General features: G+C 45.9%; 1 protein-coding gene across 1 annotated transcript in view; it reads left to right on the forward strand.

The window, feature by feature from the left end:
• alpha-PheRS (phenylalanine--tRNA ligase alpha subunit) overlaps window positions 1-19,160 on the forward strand; it is a 98,758-nt gene that overhangs the window by 73,347 nt on the left and 6,251 nt on the right. Inside the window, exon 5 of the mRNA XM_075671381.1 lies at window positions 1,984-2,533. Coding sequence (XP_075527496.1) covers window positions 1,984-2,533 — 550 coding nt within the window. The remainder of the gene's footprint in view (window positions 1-1,983; window positions 2,534-19,160) is intronic.

Raw genomic sequence — 19,160 nt, forward strand, 5'->3', positions numbered from 1 at the left:
TTATGCAGGCACATCTTGTGCTAACATTAAGTTGTTAGTGGGCAAAATGCAGCCCCCGAAAATAAAATAAACAAATATACGTGTCAATATGTGTCGTGATAGATGAGAGCAGCAGACCTCTGTTAGCTGGAAGGGTCTGTGCTTTCCACTGTGCCACAGAGTTCCAAAAAGTGGCTAACATGTGAACATGCTTCTTGAAAACCTTCCTCTGTGTTGTATGCATCACAGCTGCTTTGTTGTTATAGCGCAGCGTTGTTTCGGGCACATACATGCTTAGAGCAGCACGGTCATGGCCCCCCCCCTCAGTTGTCTAATTAATTGGTTTCTATGCTTTAATGTCCCAAGGCAACATTGGGGCTATGAGAGGTGCCATAGTGAAGGGTTCTGAATTAATTCTGGCCACCTGGGGTTCTTTAATGTACACATAAATTTGAGTACACAAATGTGTTGTGTTTCACCTCCATCGAAATGGCTGCTGCGTCTGGGAATTGAACCCGCAACCTTGTGCTCCGCAGCAGAATGCCATAGCCACTATGTCTTGTGGTGTCTGTAACATAGGTTGATGAGTGCAAACACAAGCAAATTCTGGTGAGTGACTGGAATGGCCATTGCAAGTGCCATAGGTTGGTGCACACACACTAACAGAAGCATGAGTGTGATTGCCCGCCAAATTGAGTGAATGCAAGAGCAAGAGAATGTACAGTAGAAACTCATTTGTGCTTCCTTGAAAAAAAAAAAAATGTGGGAAAAAATGTACTAACCGAAAAAACGTACGATCCGAAGTAAAAAAAATTAGACAGATTGAACTGTAGTTGGCACATGCGTAATGCGAAACATTGTGCAAATCGTTGTGGCACGAGATGCCGTTGTGCATCAAGCTGGTGGGGCTCTGGCAGCCTGAGATGCATTTTGTTATTTTGCTATTGCGCCGTGTTTTAGGACGGCGACGAGAAACTAAAACAAAAGCTAGTGGACGACGTCAGATACCGCAGGAGTGAAATGTGATGCTCACATTGCGCTGCCCACAGCAGGGAATGGCGGCGCATCTGGGTTATCACCTACTAAAAGTATGCAGTACACTGCAGTACATAACGGTGAAGATGCTTATCGTAATGAGGTTGGCGGCGATAGCTATGAATGTGGCCTGCAACAAACCAGGAGGAGATTGCTGGCACCGTAATAAGAAACTGAGTGCACAGTGTCATTTTTACATGAGGTGGGTGGGCGAGTATAGTGGAGAAGCGGATGCCACGAGCAGCTACTGTACGCGATTGCACGTGCCTCATGCCTTTTCTTGTTTACATAAGATCTAGCAGCCGAAAACCTTTCTTAAAATCGCAGTCTGCAGCATGAAACGGCGGCATGTTTAGGTCATCGCCTATTAAAAACATGCAGTATGCTTCCAACGGCACCGGGCTGTGAAACAGATAAGTGAAGATGGTTATGTTGCTAGAGTTGGCAGCAGTAGCTGTGAATATTGTGTGCGACGACCTGGGAGGAGATATACTGGTACCAGAATGATAAAGTGAATGCGTGCTGGCGTTTTTATGTGAGACTGGCGGGTAAGTATTGCGGTGAAGCTGCCGCGGTGGGCGGCTACTGCTCTCTATCGCACCCTGTGCATTTTCTTGTTTACACGGTATCTAGTGGCCAGAAAATGTATCATACAATCATAGTTTGGCAATGTATGTATAGAATGTTGGTGTCAAAAAATTGTGTTTTCCAGGAACATGTGAACCGGTAAAAAAAATAAGTGTAACTCAATTAGATTATTTTTTTGTGTTCTCAAACGCAAATGTTGGCACTGGGAAGTCGCACAGAATGGGATCGTATCAGTGAGGTTCTACTGTATATGCCCAGGTAAAATATTTATGAGCGGGCATTCTTTAGAAGGTGTGCATTGTTTACGTTTCAGTATCGTGTCTCTCCTGTAAGAAATATTCCAACCACACCAGCTTAGCACTCTGCTGTTGTGCCTCGCAGAACCCAGCGAGTGCAATCGGCTGCCGGTGTCATCGTACGTGGAGGCTGTCAAGCAGGTGCACTCAGTGGGGGGTCATGGGTCGCAGGGTTACCAGAGCCCGTGGCTAGAAAGCGAGGCACGCAAGAACCTGCTGCGCACGCACACGACAGCCGTGAGTGCACGCATGATGTATGCGCTGGCCCAGCAGCGCCCCTTTGTGCCCTGCAAGCTGTTCAGCATTGACCGGGTGTTTCGTAATGAGACACTGGATGCTACACACCTGGCTGAGTTCTGCCAAGTCGAGGGCTTAGTGGCCGACCGGGGCTTGACGCTGGGCCACCTTCAAGCACTGATTGGGGGCTTCTTTGCGCATCTCGGCATGGAGCGGGTGCGTTTCAAGCCAGCCTACAACCCGTACACAGAGCCTTCCATGGAGGTCTTTGCCTTCCACCCGGGCCTTGGTCGCTGGGTCGAAGTGGGCAACTCGGGTCTCTTCCGCCCAGAAATGCTGCAACCCATGGGGCTGCCGCCTGACGTTCGTTGCATTGCCTGGGGGCTGTCCCTCGAAAGGTAAAGTGGTGTCACAATCCTCCCAGTGCTGTGCGTCAGGCTTGGTTACATTTACAAAAGACAGACAACCTTGAACTGTAAGATACTTTGCAGGCATGTCTGTTAATTCAAAGTCAGTTAGTTCGATTTCTTGTTTAATTCGATCTCAACAACAGGTCCTGAATGGTGTCCATGCATTTTTAAATGAGTGAACTTTAAATATTTTGATCTTAATATTGGCCTTTGCCAGAAAATTCGAACTTCTTCAGTCATAACTGAGGTTTTTTAGCGCACGAGAAGGGACGAAAGAGAGTGGCGAGACGAGGACACAGCGCTAACTTCCAACAATGGTTTTATTCCACAAAGCGGTACACACATATATATATAGGTAACACACACAACCGTACGCATGCGCATATGTACTGATTTCTAGTCAAATGAGACAGCAACGAGACATGTGTTATGGAAAGTTAAGATCTTATCAAAGATGAAAGAACGACCATGCATAGCCAACAAAAAATTTTTGTAATTGCAAGATTAAAATGTAATCTCCATCAGGCCGCCCTCTGTGTCACGTTTAAAAAAGCGAATTCTTTACTTGAAAGATCTATTGAAGGCGCGCTGACACAAGCGCTCCCTAAACTAGCAATCTTCGCCGCTTCAATAATCAGCAAGTGTTTACAACCGCTCACTGTCACGCATGAAACGCCACAGGATGGTACTTTGCAATCTCTCGATCTAAGAATGTTTTTTGAGGGACACCAGCTGTGCTGGGCATATGAACCAAGGGCGAAAAAACCGCTACTGCCATTTACATCAGGCCACTCTAAGTTGGTTAAGAGGGGGATTGCAAAGTCAACCCTAATGAATGCTCTTCGCCGCTCGTGTCCTCACAAGTGTTTGTTCAGTTTTATGGCGCAAGTAGATCGCCTGAAACAGGCCGGTTTCCTGCAGCACATCATCACAGCTGTGGCCGAAGGTCTCCTTAAGACCACAAAACGCGGACGACAGGATGAGGAGTCTACTTCACCGGAAAATGCGAGAGTGAAGCAGAAACGCGCAATCATACCGTACATCCACGATATCTCGCACAGACTGAAGAAGATTGGCAGTAACACAAATGTAAGCATCATCTTTTCAGCGCCAATCAAGCTGTCCAACTTGTGCAAGGCCAGCTACTGTGGTTCTGAGAAGCCCAGTTGCCGGACAAATCACAAGGAACGCTACGTTCATTGCGAGAACAATATCGTGTACGAACTACCCCTGTCGTGCGGCAAAAAATACATCGGCCAAACGGGAAGGTACCTAAATGACAGGTTGCGTGAACACGCAAATAATGTGCGAATTGGAGGAGTGGGGCATCTGGCTTTTCACTGCAGAAAGCATGGGTGCACTCCCATTTATAAACAGTGCACGGTGATAGGAAGAAGCCCAGCGCAAACAACATGTGAGATTATTGAAGCGGCGAAGATTGCTAGTTTAGGGAGCGCTTGTGTTAGCGCGCCTTCAATAGATCTTTCAAGTAAAGAATTCGCTTTTTTAAACGTGACACAGAAGGTGGCCTGATGGAGATTACATTTTAATCTTGCAATTACAAAAATTTTTTGTTGGCTATGCATGGTCGTTCTTTCATCTTTGATAAGATCTTAACTTTCCATAACACATGTCTCGTTGCTGTCTCATTTGACTAGAAATCAGTACATATGCGCATGCGTACGGTTGTGTGTGTTACCTATATATATGTGTGTACCGCTTTGTGGAATAAAACCATTGTTGGAAGTTAGCGCTGTGTCCTCGTCTCGCCACTGTCTTTCGTCCCTTCTCGTGCGCTAAAAAACCTCAGTTATGGAATACCAACACGCCCTAACTTACGCTTCTTCAGTCAGCATGCGTGCACCTGACCCTTATGACAGAGTTTAGGGGATAGTGAATGTGTTGAACACATGTCATCTCCTGTCGAAAACACCTATTTTCAGCCTGCCTCAGGAAGATTTTCAAGCAATAACCATAGCTCATAATCTATGATTAGAGTATTTACTCAATTCTAAAGGCTCTTTCACATGCTGTGACTATAGCAAAAAAAGTGGTGTTGTCATGTCAGCGTAGAGAGACCCTTTAAGATATAGACAGTAAAAGTGTGATTAGGTACAAGTACAGACTGAACACACTTGTCTAGAGTGGTTAAGTGGCCGGCTGCAGACTGCACCAGCGTCCATAGTGGCTACCTCATTGTAACTGCTTGGTTACCATGTGTGGCCTCATTGCAGTGTTGTCCTATGCATTTTTTGCAATGGATTGCGGCCAACTTAGCTGAAGTGCAATTCTGTCTGTACATGTGTTTAGCATCTGTGTGCGTCTTTTTATGTGCATATGTTAGTAATGTTCTAATTGTTACACTTGCATTGACGTAAGCATCTTTTTATATATTGAACCGTGGTCATTTATTCAACTTTGTGTTGAAATGCACAAAATGTGGTCACCCAGTAATGGCCAACATAGCCAACTGTATTGGCAAAAAATATGATGCAGATCTCGTATACTTGTTGGATCGACATGAGGCAAACCTCCTTGTCCTGGTCAACTAAACTCTATAACACTAAACCTGCAATATGCACAATTGTCCTTATTTTCATTCGATGCAACATGGACTCATATACAGTGTTTGCTTATGCACTGCACTGGTCACAACTTTAGTGTCATGTAATGTATATGTAGGTCGGCAAACTCGAGCGTTAGCTCATTGAAACTTGGACTGAACCATGAGGCTGAGTTCGTGTGAGCCTGGCTGAGTAGCATTTTGGTGAATATGTGTCGGAGCAAGCTTGGCTGACTAAAATTTTGGCTATCTGAGCATGCGTGAGCTAAGCCGAGTAGAATTTTGGGGAGTCTGCACATGCATGCCATTAAATCATACCATGGAATAAATCAGTAAGCAGCTGCATCTCACAACCTAACAAAAATAAGATTCAGATACACAAATGTCATGCTGTCTTTGTATATCTTGCAAGTTACATGGTGCTTTAATTATAGAGGCAGTAATGACAGGATATGGTTATATGGATTTTTGCAGTAGTACATGTAAACTTATAAGCAACTTTGCTTCTCTCTTATCGGGCATGGCTTATGCCTCGTGATATGTCTGTACACTTGATTAGCTGTGGACATGCAAGAACCATCCACACTTAAAAGGATGCAATCATTCGCAGGAATAGATGCAACCGGCTGACTTCACTGCAATATTTTAATTTCTTTTGATTAATGTGTTATCTACTGTTTATAAATACAAGGTGTTTTCCTGCCTTCCACATTGTTGCATGTGTTCTTAGGAGGTAGAGAGAGAGAGGAGCAAGGAAAGGCAGGCATAGTTACGGCAAAGTAGTTTCTTACAATACTACTGCAATTTGTTACAACCAGCATAAACAAAAATTTAATGCACTAACGTGCAATTTCCTTTTAAAGTGAGGGTTAATACACGTTCAGTAAGGATACAAAGTTGGCAGCGTATTGAAGGTTTATTGATTTTCGTGCAGGAAAAAATTGATACATAAAAAACAAGATAAAGTTTAAAGGGTCCCTCACCAGGTCTGGCCATTTTGAGCTTACAGGCGCAGAGCATACATTGCGTGATAACAATCGTGTCTGCAAAGTCTTACATCGCTACGTGCCGCGGAAAGATGTGAAATTTCAATCCGAATGTTGTTTCCCTCTTCACTCGTGGCCACCACGCACCAAGCTGGACGGTGACATAATAGTGCCTGTGCGCCTACGTAATCGTGTCCGCAGTGTGACATCACTCATGGTGACACGTGACTTCAAGAATTATTCAAGACATCTCTTCTCTATGCGATCTGTTGCTTGAATTGACGAATTGAAGTTTAGAGAAATAATAAAACACACAAACCGAATGTCTGTGTGTTTTTTGTTTTACTTCGCACCGCGCTTGCGCCTAAGAGTATGCTGGACCATGCGAGGGGAAAATGCTTCTTGTAGTGGTTGACGTAAATTCAAAATGGCTCAAAGTGCTCATTGTAACAAATGCCACTTCTGAGCAAACGGTGGAACACCTGTATGAAATTTTTGCAAGTTTTGGATTACCAAGGTGTACTGTGAGAGAGAATGGAACACAATTTACTGGTCATCCCTTCCAAGAATTTGTTAAAGGAAATTGAATCAAGCATCTCAGAACTGCTCTTTTCCATCAGGCATCAAATGGCTTGGCAGGACACGCAGTCCGTACAAGGAAGGATGGCCTCAAAAAGAGGGAAGGAGGAGAGCTCAAGCTCCGACTTGGTCAGTGGCTGCTTATGTACCACAGAGTGCCGCATCTGAATAGAACATCCCCAGCAGACCATATGCTAAGTTATCCTGTCAAAGCAAGGCTCAATGACCTTGTCATTCCCAAGAAAGGTGAAGAGGGAGATATTACACATTCTGAGCAGTGGCCCAGCTATAAGGAAAGTAAGCCATGCTACAAGAAGGGCGACAGGGTCACTTGCAATTTTGGCAGATGACCAAAATGGTGGCTTGGTGTCATTGGTGACACCAGTGGGTCAACCATGGTAATAGTGTCAATTCCAGAAAGGCACCCCCACAGGGGCGTTTGTGTCAGCAGGCGTTTGGTGTGTTGTGACACCACGTACCGGAGCACACAAAGGTTGGATTCTCCCACGTGTAGCTGTGCACGGCTTAGCCGTGTCTGGTGAAAGGAGGATCCTGGGGGTTCAGTCACTGCCGGGTGTTCGGATCTTTAAGGCCCCCCACTTCTTTGGCCTCTGCATCACATAGACACTTCCTCCAGAATGACCCACCAGGAGAAAATTAACAGTCGCCTTTTCCTGTCCTCCTCTTCAATCTGTCTTTTTCTCTCGCCTTTTCATTTGTCCCGTCTTCTATTCCCTTCTCATTTCAGAATTTCCCCATGGCAAGGGTTAACCTTGTGCGGGCAGCCAACCTTGGGTATACCATATTTAGTTATAGTAGTGGCGTATAGCCGGCGTTTGTAGGACCTGTCCTTTCCAGGTCCTGCAGTGTTTCCTCATTGGGCTCCATGGTGAGTGGCTGGCATTGCTGCTGACCAACCCACCTTTACATATGGCAGGTTCATTCCCCCCATTTCCTGATTGCCCTCAGAAATGAGGGCGCACCGATGAAGTTTTCATGTTTTTTGGCCGAAATATTTTCCACGATTTTCCGCAAGTTCGTGTAATACATTCTGAGAAAGAAGAAAAGGCAATGAGAATGATCTCACCTTTTCTTGTTACGAAAACACTGACTGAAGCTTTTGGTCCAGGTTATAAAGTCTCCAAGTTGGCAAGTGGTGATCTCCTTCTGGACCTCCATGAAAACAAGCAACATTAAAGGGACACTAAAGGTTACTATTAAGTCAACGTGGACTGTTGAAATGCCATCCCAGAAACCTCGAAACGCTTGTTTCGTGCCAAGGTGAGACTTATTTTAAGAGAAAATGCGTTCTGAAGCGTCCGCATACCAGGAGAGAAATGGACGGAAGGCTCACACATGCTTCGCCACTAACGTGAATGTGGAATGCTTCGGATATAAGGCGTGCGCGTTCATCACGATATTTTGACAGATAGGTTACACCTTCGAAAGATGGCTTGCAGCTGCATTCATTGCAATGCAGAGACAACTGACTATCTTTTGCCTGTTTTTGAAATTTGTTGAAGTGCTCGCGCATGCGGTCATTGATGCAACGCTCCGTTTGGCCGCTATAAAAACGCTTGCATGAAAGGGGGATCTTATACACCACACAGTCACAACAGTCACCAACAAACCTCTGTCTGTGCTGTTTTTTACAACTTTTTTTGTTGTTCTTGCTTACCCTATTGACTTGGTGGCACAGGCTACCTACCTTATTTTTGGCAGTAAACAGCAACCTGACGCCTGCCCTGCTGACAACCTTTTTGAGATTGTGCGCAACCTGGTGAACATATGGTATAACCGCAACCGTTTGCCGTGAGCGAATCTCGGATAGAGCAGCTGCCGACTGCTTTCCTTTGAGGTTCGTTGCGAGGCTTTCAGTGATGCTGGTCAAAAGTGGTACCGAGAAACCTGCCAGCTTCAGTCTGGCTACTTGCTTTTCGAAGCTTGCATGTGACCACCAAGTGGATGTAAGCTTTGAAAAGCAAGTAGCCAGACTGAAGCTGGCAGGTTTCTCGGTACCACTTTTGACCAGCATCGCTGAAAGCCTCGCAACGAACCTCAAAGGAAAGCAGTCGGCAGCTGCTTTATCCGAGATTTGCTCACGGCAAACGGTTGCGCACAATCTCAAAAAGGTTGTCAGCAGGGCAGGCGTCAGGTTGCTGTTTACTGCCAAAAATAAGTTAGGTAGCCTGTGCCACCAAGTCAATAGGGTAAGCAAGAACAACAAAAAAAGTTGTAAAAAACAGCACAGACAGAGGTTTGTTGGTGACTGTTGTGACTGTGTGGTGTATAAGATCCCCCTTTCATGCAAGCGTTTTTATATCGGCCAAACGGGGCATTGCATCAATGACCGCATGCGCGAGCACTTCAACAAATTTCAAAAACGGGCAAAAGATAGTCAGTTGTCTCTGCATTGCAATGAATGCGGCTGCAAGCCATCTTTCGAAGGTGTAACCTATCTGTCAAAATATCGTGATGAACGCGCACGCCTTATATCCGAAGCATTCCACATTCACGTTAGTGGCGAAGCATGTGTGAGCCTTCCGTCCATTTCTCTCCTTCCGAAGGAGATTGCTTTCCTATCACATTAGTTGCAATTCCCCCATTGCATGCGCAATTTTGTAGATTCTGTGGTTTCAGATAGCGGCGGAGCATATATATGCTGACTGAAGGAATAAAGACACTTTGGTTGTTAGTCAGCGCTGTTGTCCGTGTCCCTTCGCTCGTCCCGTCGTTTAGCGCTGTTTTTTTGCTCGCTACTGTAGTGTGCTTCATTCTATGACGCAAACTTCGACACTCGTCGCTATAGACCCTGACAATGACAGATTGGCTCGTGATGGTGGGCTCAACTTCAGTGATTTGAGCACTGACGAGCGCGACCTGCTGCTGAGGGCTCGCGCTGCCGGCGTCGTTGCATACTACGACGGCGGCCTCGACACCGGCTCTCCGGAGCAGGAAAGCAACGAGGGCTTCCCACGACATCACATGGACGTGGCATTCTCGCTGTTTGTTCCAAATGAAAGTTTCGCGAGCCAGCAGAACCCTCACAGCACGACGCGATAATGAAACTACTGAAACTCCAAAGCGTGCGTGGTGCAGAGTCGAGCGTGCAGAGTCGAGCGAAAACGAAACCTTTCTACCGCCCATATTACTGAAGGGTAACGACAAAATGTTATTTTTTCTTAGAATCGAATGGACGTAGACAAGTAGCATTCTTTTCCTTCTTATAATCGAATGAAATGATATTTTTAATACGAGTATTTGAGTATTAGTAACACAAATTATGAGGAGTGCTTTCATCATCAGGCTAGTACCGGAATGTCGCTGGGGGGTCTCAAATTGTGTCATGCATTTACCTCAATGTCTCGGTTACTAAAGCTCTGTTCGCGATTGTATTGATGCCTTAGACGTTCTAGAACATTGCTCTACCACTTTAACTTGAGTTTCTGGTAACCTTTAGTGTCCCTTTAAAAACTATCTAATCTAGTGTCATTCGAGGATCTCCCAGTAACAGTGACCCTGCACTGCACTATCAACACCACTTGTGGAGTCATTTCCAATGCTGATCTGATGGGGCTGACTGAAGCTGAACTACTAGAAGGCTGGAGTGATCAGAATGTGATCAATGTCAAGAGAATTAAGATGAGTGGTGATGGCAATGAGATCGAAAGAAAGCACCTAATTCTAACTTTCGGATCATGTACGCTGCACAAGACCATTGAGGCAGGGTACATAAATATCCTGGTCAGACCGTACATCCCCAGTCATCTCCAATGCTTTAATTGCCTAAGATTTGGCCGCCGTTCACAGAACTGCCGAGGTCGCAAGACTTGCCCTAAATGCAGTGCCCAAGAACACCCATGTGACAGTTGTGAGAATGCTCCACACTGCATGAACTGTGACCGCATTCTCGAAGTCCTCCTATCCTGGAAAAAGGAAAAAGAAATAGTAACACTCAAAGTAAAGGAGAACACATCGTTCGAAGAGGCACGCAAGCGGGTAGCATACCTGCCAAATAACAGCGTTGTCGAAATGGCATATCTGGGGACAGCGCCACAACGGCCTCCGACAGCTATCCAACCTACACACAGTGACGCCGTCCCCCTCCCCGGCGACTGCATCTAGCGCTGCACTGCTGTCTCAGATGGGGCCATTGACTTCCGGGCTGGTGGCCTCAAGGGTCTCGTCCCCTGGAATGAGGCTTTCTCGTCAGGGACACCGCTTGCAAGAGCATGTGTCCAGTGCACCTGAAGAAGTGATGTACACAACACCCATCTAGACGGCGCCAGCACCGAAGGAGCGCCACGGATCTCTCGACCGCTCCAAAAGAGAGAAACTTCGCATCACGGCACCCGGAAAGGGCTCTGCGCACTACCATTTATTTTTATCATTGACGCAGCATAAAAGTTCATCCCTCAAACAAAAGGTCGTTCACGTGGAAGACTAGTTCCCTGGTGGAATGACGACTGCAGACAAGCTCAGAGGAAGCAAAACAAAGCATGGGGCATTCTGTGCCGATACTCAACTGCAGAAGACCTTGTTGAATTCAAACAGTCTAAATCACAGGGAAAGCACACATGATGGCAGGCTAGGAGAGCAAGCTGGGAGAAATTTCTGTCAAGAATAAATTTGCATACCCAAGAAATAAAAGTACGGAATGCACTCAGAAGGCTAAAAGGGCAGGAACTGCATCCACTGCCCTTCGTAAATAATCAGGGAAACAGGTTGGAAGACCAGGCAAATGCTCTTGACATTCCTTAAACACAAAGAAATAGAAGAACGCAAGACTCTGGACCGCAAATTCATAGGAAACGACTTATATTACCGTCCATTCAACATTGCTGAACTTAGAGCAGCATTTAACATCTGCAAAAGCTCTGCACTGGGAGCAGACGGGATTATGTATGACATGATGAAGAACAAGCACAGGGACACGCAAATTACATTGCTTGCACTTTTTAATAACATTTGGGCAGACAAACACCTTCCAGCGGCACAAAAGGAAGCTATCGTTGTCCCAGTTTTTAAACAGGGTAAACACCCACCTTTGGTAACAAGCTTCCATCCCATAGCACTTACAAGCTGCCTTTGTAAGCATTTCAAAAAAATGATTAATTGCAGTCTCTCGCATTCCTTAGAATTGAACAACGTGCTTGATCCCTATCAGTCTGGTTTTCGAGAAGGTCAGTCCACAACCAACCATCATGTGTGCATTGAGGCAAACATCTGCAATGCATTTGCCCATAAACAATATTTCTTTTCAGTTTTTCTAAATATTGAAAAGGCCTATGACACTACATGGTGCTACCGCATTATCAGAGACCTATCCATGGCAACACGCTTAGCATAATTGAAAGTTATCTCTCACACCATATTTTCTGTACTTTCATACCATAATGCTCTGTCTAGGTCATTTACACAGGAAACTGAGGTACCAGAGGGTTGCGTACTTGGCTGTACCTTTTTTTATTGTGAACATGAACTCTTTATGTTTGTGTATTCCACAAAGTATATTTTATTTAGCATATGGTAATGACGTACAGATTTCATTTAAATAGCGTAACATCACAGTGTGTGAGCGAGACGTTCAGTTTGGGCTGAATGAAGTCTCAGCATGGGTAAATCAGAATGACTTCAAGCTGAATCCGCAGAAAAGCTCCTGTGTCCTCTTTACAAGGAAGAGGGGTCTTGTCCGAGAGCCTAGTGTCCAGCTCCATGGTCAGCGCTTACGTTTGAACATTCAGCCCAAATTTCTTGGTGTCATACTTAACTTTAAACTTACATTCATTCCACATATAGAGTATCTGAAAGCCAAATGTTTGAAAACAATTAACATTATTAAAATTCTGGCACACACGACACGAGGCAGTGACAGGGGCGGCTTAATGAACTTGTATAGGAGCCTCATACGGTCACGTCTGGGCTATGGTTCCATGGTGTATCACACTGCCACTCCAAGTACATTGAATATTTTGGATCCCGTTCACCATTTAGGTATCCACCTGGCCACAGGCACCTTCAGAACAAGTCCTATACAATGTTTATATGTAGAATCCAATGAGTGGTCACTCCACCTGCAAAGAACTTGACATATTTTCCCAAAGTGCAATCTAATCCTGAACGCTCTTGTTACAAAACCGTTAACGATTTGATGTCTGCCACACTATTTCAAAACCGACCTTCAATGAGAAAACCTTTCTTGCTACACGGGAGGAAACTGAGATAGGAAATGAATTAACATGTGCATCTGTAACGTGCCAAGGGAGACGACGATTACAGCAGCATGGTCAGTGCAGGAAAGAACGAAGGTTTATTGAGAGCGTGGCTTATAAAGACATGAATGCAGTGCGCTGTACACACTGCGCATCACTGATGCGCCTCCGTGCTGATATAATCAGTACACGTGTCCGATACATCCTCCCTCGGGCAACAAACAAAAGAGAGACTTAGATACATATACACATTGGCCAAAACTTATGACACTTGCTGAAAATGTTCATCATAGTGAAGCTTCTGGGGAGGCCGGACGACACGAGTTGACCTTCTAGTAGCATGCGTCTGTTGGATGCCAGGCGAAGGATCGCCGTCACTTGCTGGTAGCATTAATCCTACGGCTGTTTCTAGAGATGACACCTCGGAGGCTTGCGCTGTTGGTTCAGCTGGTGCTGCAGGCGCCGGCGCCTGGGAGCTTTCACATGGTGGAATCTCCTCGCAGTCGTCATCACTTTCACCGCTATACTGTTCACCCGTCCTAAGTAGATGTCGGCGGTTGCACCGCAGAACACGGTGATCTTGCGTTTGTACCAAATAGGAATGTGGAGCAGTTTCACCAACGACCTTCACTTTTGGGGACCACGCAGTCGCATCCTGAAGCCTCACCTTTGTGCCTCTGCGCAGTATTGGCAAAGGCTTCCCGGCCTTGGCTTGGTGGTGCTTCCTCACAGGGGTCCAGGACACCCTGCCGAAGTCAGGAAGGTTAGAACAAAGTCGTCTTCTTTGCAGAAGCTCACTCGGGGAATGCCCATCTTCCAGTGGTGTTGAGCGATAGGCTAGTAAACCCAGCCAGAAGTCCTCCCTCGCCTCTCGTGTCTTTTTCAGGATGCGCTTTATAATTTGTACACCTTTATAAGCCAAGCCGTTCGACTGCGGATAACGGGGGCTGGAGGTTACATGGTTGGAGTCGTACATTTTGGCAAATCTGGCAAATTCATGGCTTGAAAACTGGGGTCCGTTATCCGTGCAAACTTCCACCCCTGGCGAACATGGCGCTAAGGGCTGCGATCGTAGTTGCTGCAGTTGTGTCGTCAAGTTTCTCAACCTCAGGGAAATTTGAAAAGGCGTCGTAAGCAACCACATACGAATTTCCAGCATAAGAAAAGATATCTATGCCAACCCTATACCAAGCACATTTTGGAACTGGCCGCATTAGAAGTGGTTGATGTGGTTGCCTATACGCGTACTTTCGGCAGGTTGCACAGCTTTCTACTAGCACAGCGATATCGTCGTTCAGACCGGGCCAAAATACAAGAGTTCGGGCCTTCTCTTTGCACTTTTGCAACCCGAGGTGGCCAGCATGTATCCTGTTCAGGATGCTTTGTCGCATACTCTTCGGTATTACAGCTTTCGAGCCCTTCAGTACTATTCCATTAACGACTGACAGTTCTTTCGCAAAAGGCTTGAGTTCCCCGTTCACCAGCTGCCCGCTTGTTAAGCTCTTCCTCACGGCTTGTAGGTATACGTCACGAGACGTTTCTTGCTGCAGTAACCGCTGCGTTTCGGAAGTGACCATGTAGCCCAAGGACTGCACCGCATGGATCTCCACGTCGTATGTGGTACCAGAAGCAGTGCCAACTTGATCTTTGCCCTGGTCAGTCGTTGAGCATGACAGCATGTCAGCGAGAACCAGCTGTTTCCCGGGAATGTACTGCAAGACAAAGTTGTATTTTAGTAGCCGCAAAAAGAATCTTTGCTCTCGTGGTGGCATGTCAGCGATTTCCTTTTGCGCGATCGCTATAAGCGGCTTATGGTCTGTTTCGATAAGCACTTTTCTTCCGTACACAAACTCGTGAAACCTTTCACAGCCAAAACAAATTCCGAGTGTGTCTTTTTCAATTTGTGCATAGCTTTGCTCGGCTCGGGTTAATACACGAGATGCATACGCTACCGGTCGCCATTCACCATTGTAGCCTTGCAATAATGCTGCACCGACACCTTCCTTTGATGCGTCGCACATTATCTTAGTTTCTCGTTGCGGATCAAAGATTGCAAGCAGGGGGGCGGTAGTCAAAACTTGCGTTAATATTTGCCACTCTTGCGCGTGGTTTGCTGTCCATTGGAACTCTGTGCGGGACTTGATAAGCTCTCGTAAAAGCATCGTTCGCTCGGACAACCGCAGCACGAATTGGCTGAAATAGTTCTGCACTCCCAGCATCCGCTGGATGTCAGTCTTGGACGTTGGTGTTGGCATGTTCGCCAAGCTTTCGATAAGCTTTGGGTCAGGCGATATGCCCGTTCAGCTTATGACGTCACCAAGGAATTTGACTGATTTCACACCGAACTTGCATTTCTGCGCATTGAAAGTCCAATCCTGCTTTCTCGGCAGCCTTAAGCACTTCCGTCAACCGTTCATCGTGTTCTTTTTTACTGGAACCCCAAACTAAAATGTCGTCAATGTATACCAGCACACCAGGTAGGCCCTGGAATACTTGACTCATGGTTTGTTGAAATACCTCCGGTGCGGACGAAATGCCGAAGGGCAGACGCAGAAAACGGTATCTCCCAAACGGTGAAGAAAAAGTGCAGATCTTAGATGTGCGCTCGTCAAGCGGTATCTGATGACAGCCGGAGTTCGCGTCAAGACAGCTGAAGTACGCGGCATTGGTTAAACGGCCTTCCAAATCCTCGCGCCTAGGAAGCGGAAAATGCTGCCGCTTTATGTACTTGTTAACAGCTCTGGGGCCCATGCACACCTGCAGCGTGCCATCTTTCTTTTTTGCCAGAACTAAAGGACTGGCCCAGTCGGTAGGCTTGTTCACTTTAACAATTATGCCAGCATGCACCATTCTTTCAAGTTCCTTCTTTAGAGGCTCTTCCAGTGCCAAAGGAACTCGCCGAGCTGGTTGCACGACTAGCACCGCTTCAGGTTGCAGGACCATGCTGTATGCCTGCTGCAAACAGCCTTGGCCCTCGAAGACATGCCTGAAATTCTTGAGAAGTCCGTCGTTGGAAATCTTGTCTACGGTGCCTACTTTACACTGGGCCAGCCCCAAAGCCTCACTAGCTTCTAGCCCGAGTATGGCCTGACGGCCATTTTTCACGACAAAAAATGTGATTGTAGCAGAAGTATTACGAAGCATTACTTCCTGCGTAGACGTTCAATAGCTCGCTATGGTATCGCCGTTATACGCCCTCAGCACCGAATTCGTTGGCTTCAACTCTTCAGCACCCCTCAGTTGGCGGTAAATTGACATGGGAAACAGGCTTGCCTGCGACCCCATGTCCACTTTAAAGCTTATCTCGCGATTGCGAACTTGGGCTTTAACCGTCCAATCCCTTTCGTGACTAGATGTCGTGATCTCAAGAATGTCGAAGTCCTCGTCTTGCTGTTTTTTTACTTCGCTGACTACTGCTGACACGCAACTACTTGCAATGTGGTTCAGCTTGTAGCACAAACGACACCTCTTTCCAAACGCTGGGCATTGCTTCGGTTTATGCCAGCAGTTGCACTTACGACAGTGAAATTGTTCTTTTCCTTGCTTCCGCTCTTTTGAGGGTGGCGCCGTGCGCCTCGATACGGCATCGACTCTGTCTTTCCTGCTACGCCATACTTCGTTTCGCTGTGCTGCCGTCTCCGCTGCTTTACACATTTCCTCTGCTTTTTGCAAAGTCAGTTGGCTGTCACGAAGCATTTTCTCCTGTAGTCTAGGATCATGCGTGCCAAATACGATTTGGTCCCTTATCATGGATTCTTGCAAAACGCCAAAATTACACTGTGCTGCTTGCTTTTTCAGGTCACGAACAAATTTTTCAAATGGTTCACCCTCCGCTTGCTTTCTTGAACGAAATACATATCTCTCGTGCACTTCATTGCTCACTTCGGCACAATAGGCATCAAACTTTCTCACCACTCTACTGTAGTCGGTCTTGTCTTCATCCAGCGTGAATTGGAAGTTGTTGAAGACGTCCAGCGCGTCGTCACCCGCCATGCTCAGCAGGAGGGCTGCCTTCGATGCTTCCGTTTTCGGCTGGTCCTTTGCCGCCGTTGCCTGCAGAAATAACTCAAATTTCTGCTTAAGACGCTTCCAGTTTTCCGTGACGTTACCTGTCAGCCGCAGTGGCTGTGGTGCCTTCAGCAGGTCCATAACGCGTTCTTCACAGGTACGATTTCCCTCAGGCGTCGACAGGCAGCGGAGCAACTTCTGACACCATGTAATGTGCCAAGGGAGACGACGCTTACAGCAGCATGATCAGTGCAGGAAGGAGCAAAGGTTTATTGATAGCGTGGCTTATAAAGACATGAATGCAGTGCGCTGTACACACTGCGCATCACTGATGCGCCTCCGCGCTGATATAATCAGTACACGTGTCCAATACACATCCACTTATAACTCCAACAAGGCTGTTCCCACCACGGTTGTGGCAACTGATAGAATGCGACATGTCATTTGTCGAAGTTACAAAGCATGCCCCAGAGATGCACATCCGTATGCACTTTCTGGAACTTCAGTCAAACTTCTCCTGTCCAGAATTTTATACCAACACATCAAAGTCGCCTAATGGCGTATCCTATGCGGCAATGTGTCCATCCTTTTCGGAATGCAGTATTCTGCACGCAGAAACGAGCATCTTTACGACAGAAGCTTATGCATTACTCTCGGCTATAAAACACATAAAGGCATTAAAACTACAAAATGCTATCATATTTACAGAATCTCTAAGCGTACTAAGAGCTTTAATATCTTTACATAACCCTAAAAATCCAGTAGTCAGTGACCTCTACTCATGTCTGTGTACTATGTATGCATCTCAACAACATATTTGTAATATGTTGTTTGCCAGGCCACAGAGGCATAGTGGGCAATATGCTTGCAGACGAACTTGCTACATCCATAACGAGAGGCTGTAACACTACCGTAGCTATCCGTCCCACAGACTTGTAGCCCTTCTTGCGCTGAACGCTGAGAAACTTTTGGCAATCCATCTGGAACCATGAAACCTCTAATAAACTTTTTATTTATTTATTTATTTATTTATTATACCCTCAGGAACAAAGGCATTACAGAGGGGAGTGGGTAATATAGGTCACAAAGAATCAATACTATACAGTGAATTTTGTTAAAACACATTTTCAACAGTCTCCAAAATAAACAAAGGTTGTTAGTGCATTGAGAAATGGTTGATTATCTTCGATAGCTGCAATATTGGGAGGGAGGCGGTTCCACTCGACGTTAGTTCCGGGAAGGTATGACTGAAAAAAGCTTTAGTATTGAAGTTTTTTATGCCGACCTTGTGCCGATGATAAATGGGATGCGAGATGTATTCCGATGGTGAAATAAAATCATTGTGTAGCATGACATGATGATATACTTTGTGGAATAGAGTGCGGCGACTAATTTTCCGGTGAGATATTAAAGGTGGGAGGGAAAGGTTAGTTTTCATGGCTGTGATACTTTCGATACAGTTGTAGTTTGAAAGGATGAAGCAAAGGGAGTTATTTTGGATAAGTTCAATAGAAGGTACAACATTTTCATGCGCTGGGTCCCATATAGATGGTGTGTATTCAAGTTTAGGTCATATTAGTGATATATAAAGCAGGAGTTTTAGGGACGATGGAGCAGCAGAGAAGTTGCGACGTAAATACCCTAACATTTAACTCAGCCACACATATAAAATTGGCCTTTGGTAACAAAAGCACGACAAACTGATGTCACATTCTGTCGACTGAGGATAGGACACACATATGGTACACATCCTCAGCTGCTGACTGGTGGTGATCCTCCCCTCTGTGGTAGCTGTGGTGAGAAGCTGACCGTTCTCCACATTTTGATGGAATCTCGCGAAGCAGAAGCTGAATGAAAAAAGTGCTTTCCTTTGGCACACTGATGCCGCATTTCCGTTCATCCAGTATTGTTTCTTTGAGCAGAACCTATTTTTCACCATGGGTCAGTTTTAAATTTTTTACAAGATGTCGATTTATTGCGTGTTACGAACCCACAAGATTCGTAGCACATCCTTGCACCACAGGCTGATGCTGCGATCGTAGCAACCTGTATGGCACATGCCTCTGGGCCCTTGTGCTTAAGGGCCCTGGTAAGGCAGCAGCACTACTTATAGCAACATATTTTAGTATATCACCTCTTCATAGTACATTGTTTCTTCACAGCGCATGTCATGCAGTCGAACCCGACTATATTGAACCCGTTTACATCTAATTATTCTATATATCGAACAATTTCTGGACACAGTATAGTTACAATGAGTATATATA

This window comes from Dermacentor variabilis, chromosome 10, assembly GCF_050947875.1.
Source record: "Dermacentor variabilis isolate Ectoservices chromosome 10, ASM5094787v1, whole genome shotgun sequence".
Classification (NCBI taxonomy): Eukaryota; Metazoa; Arthropoda; class Arachnida; order Ixodida; family Ixodidae; genus Dermacentor; species Dermacentor variabilis.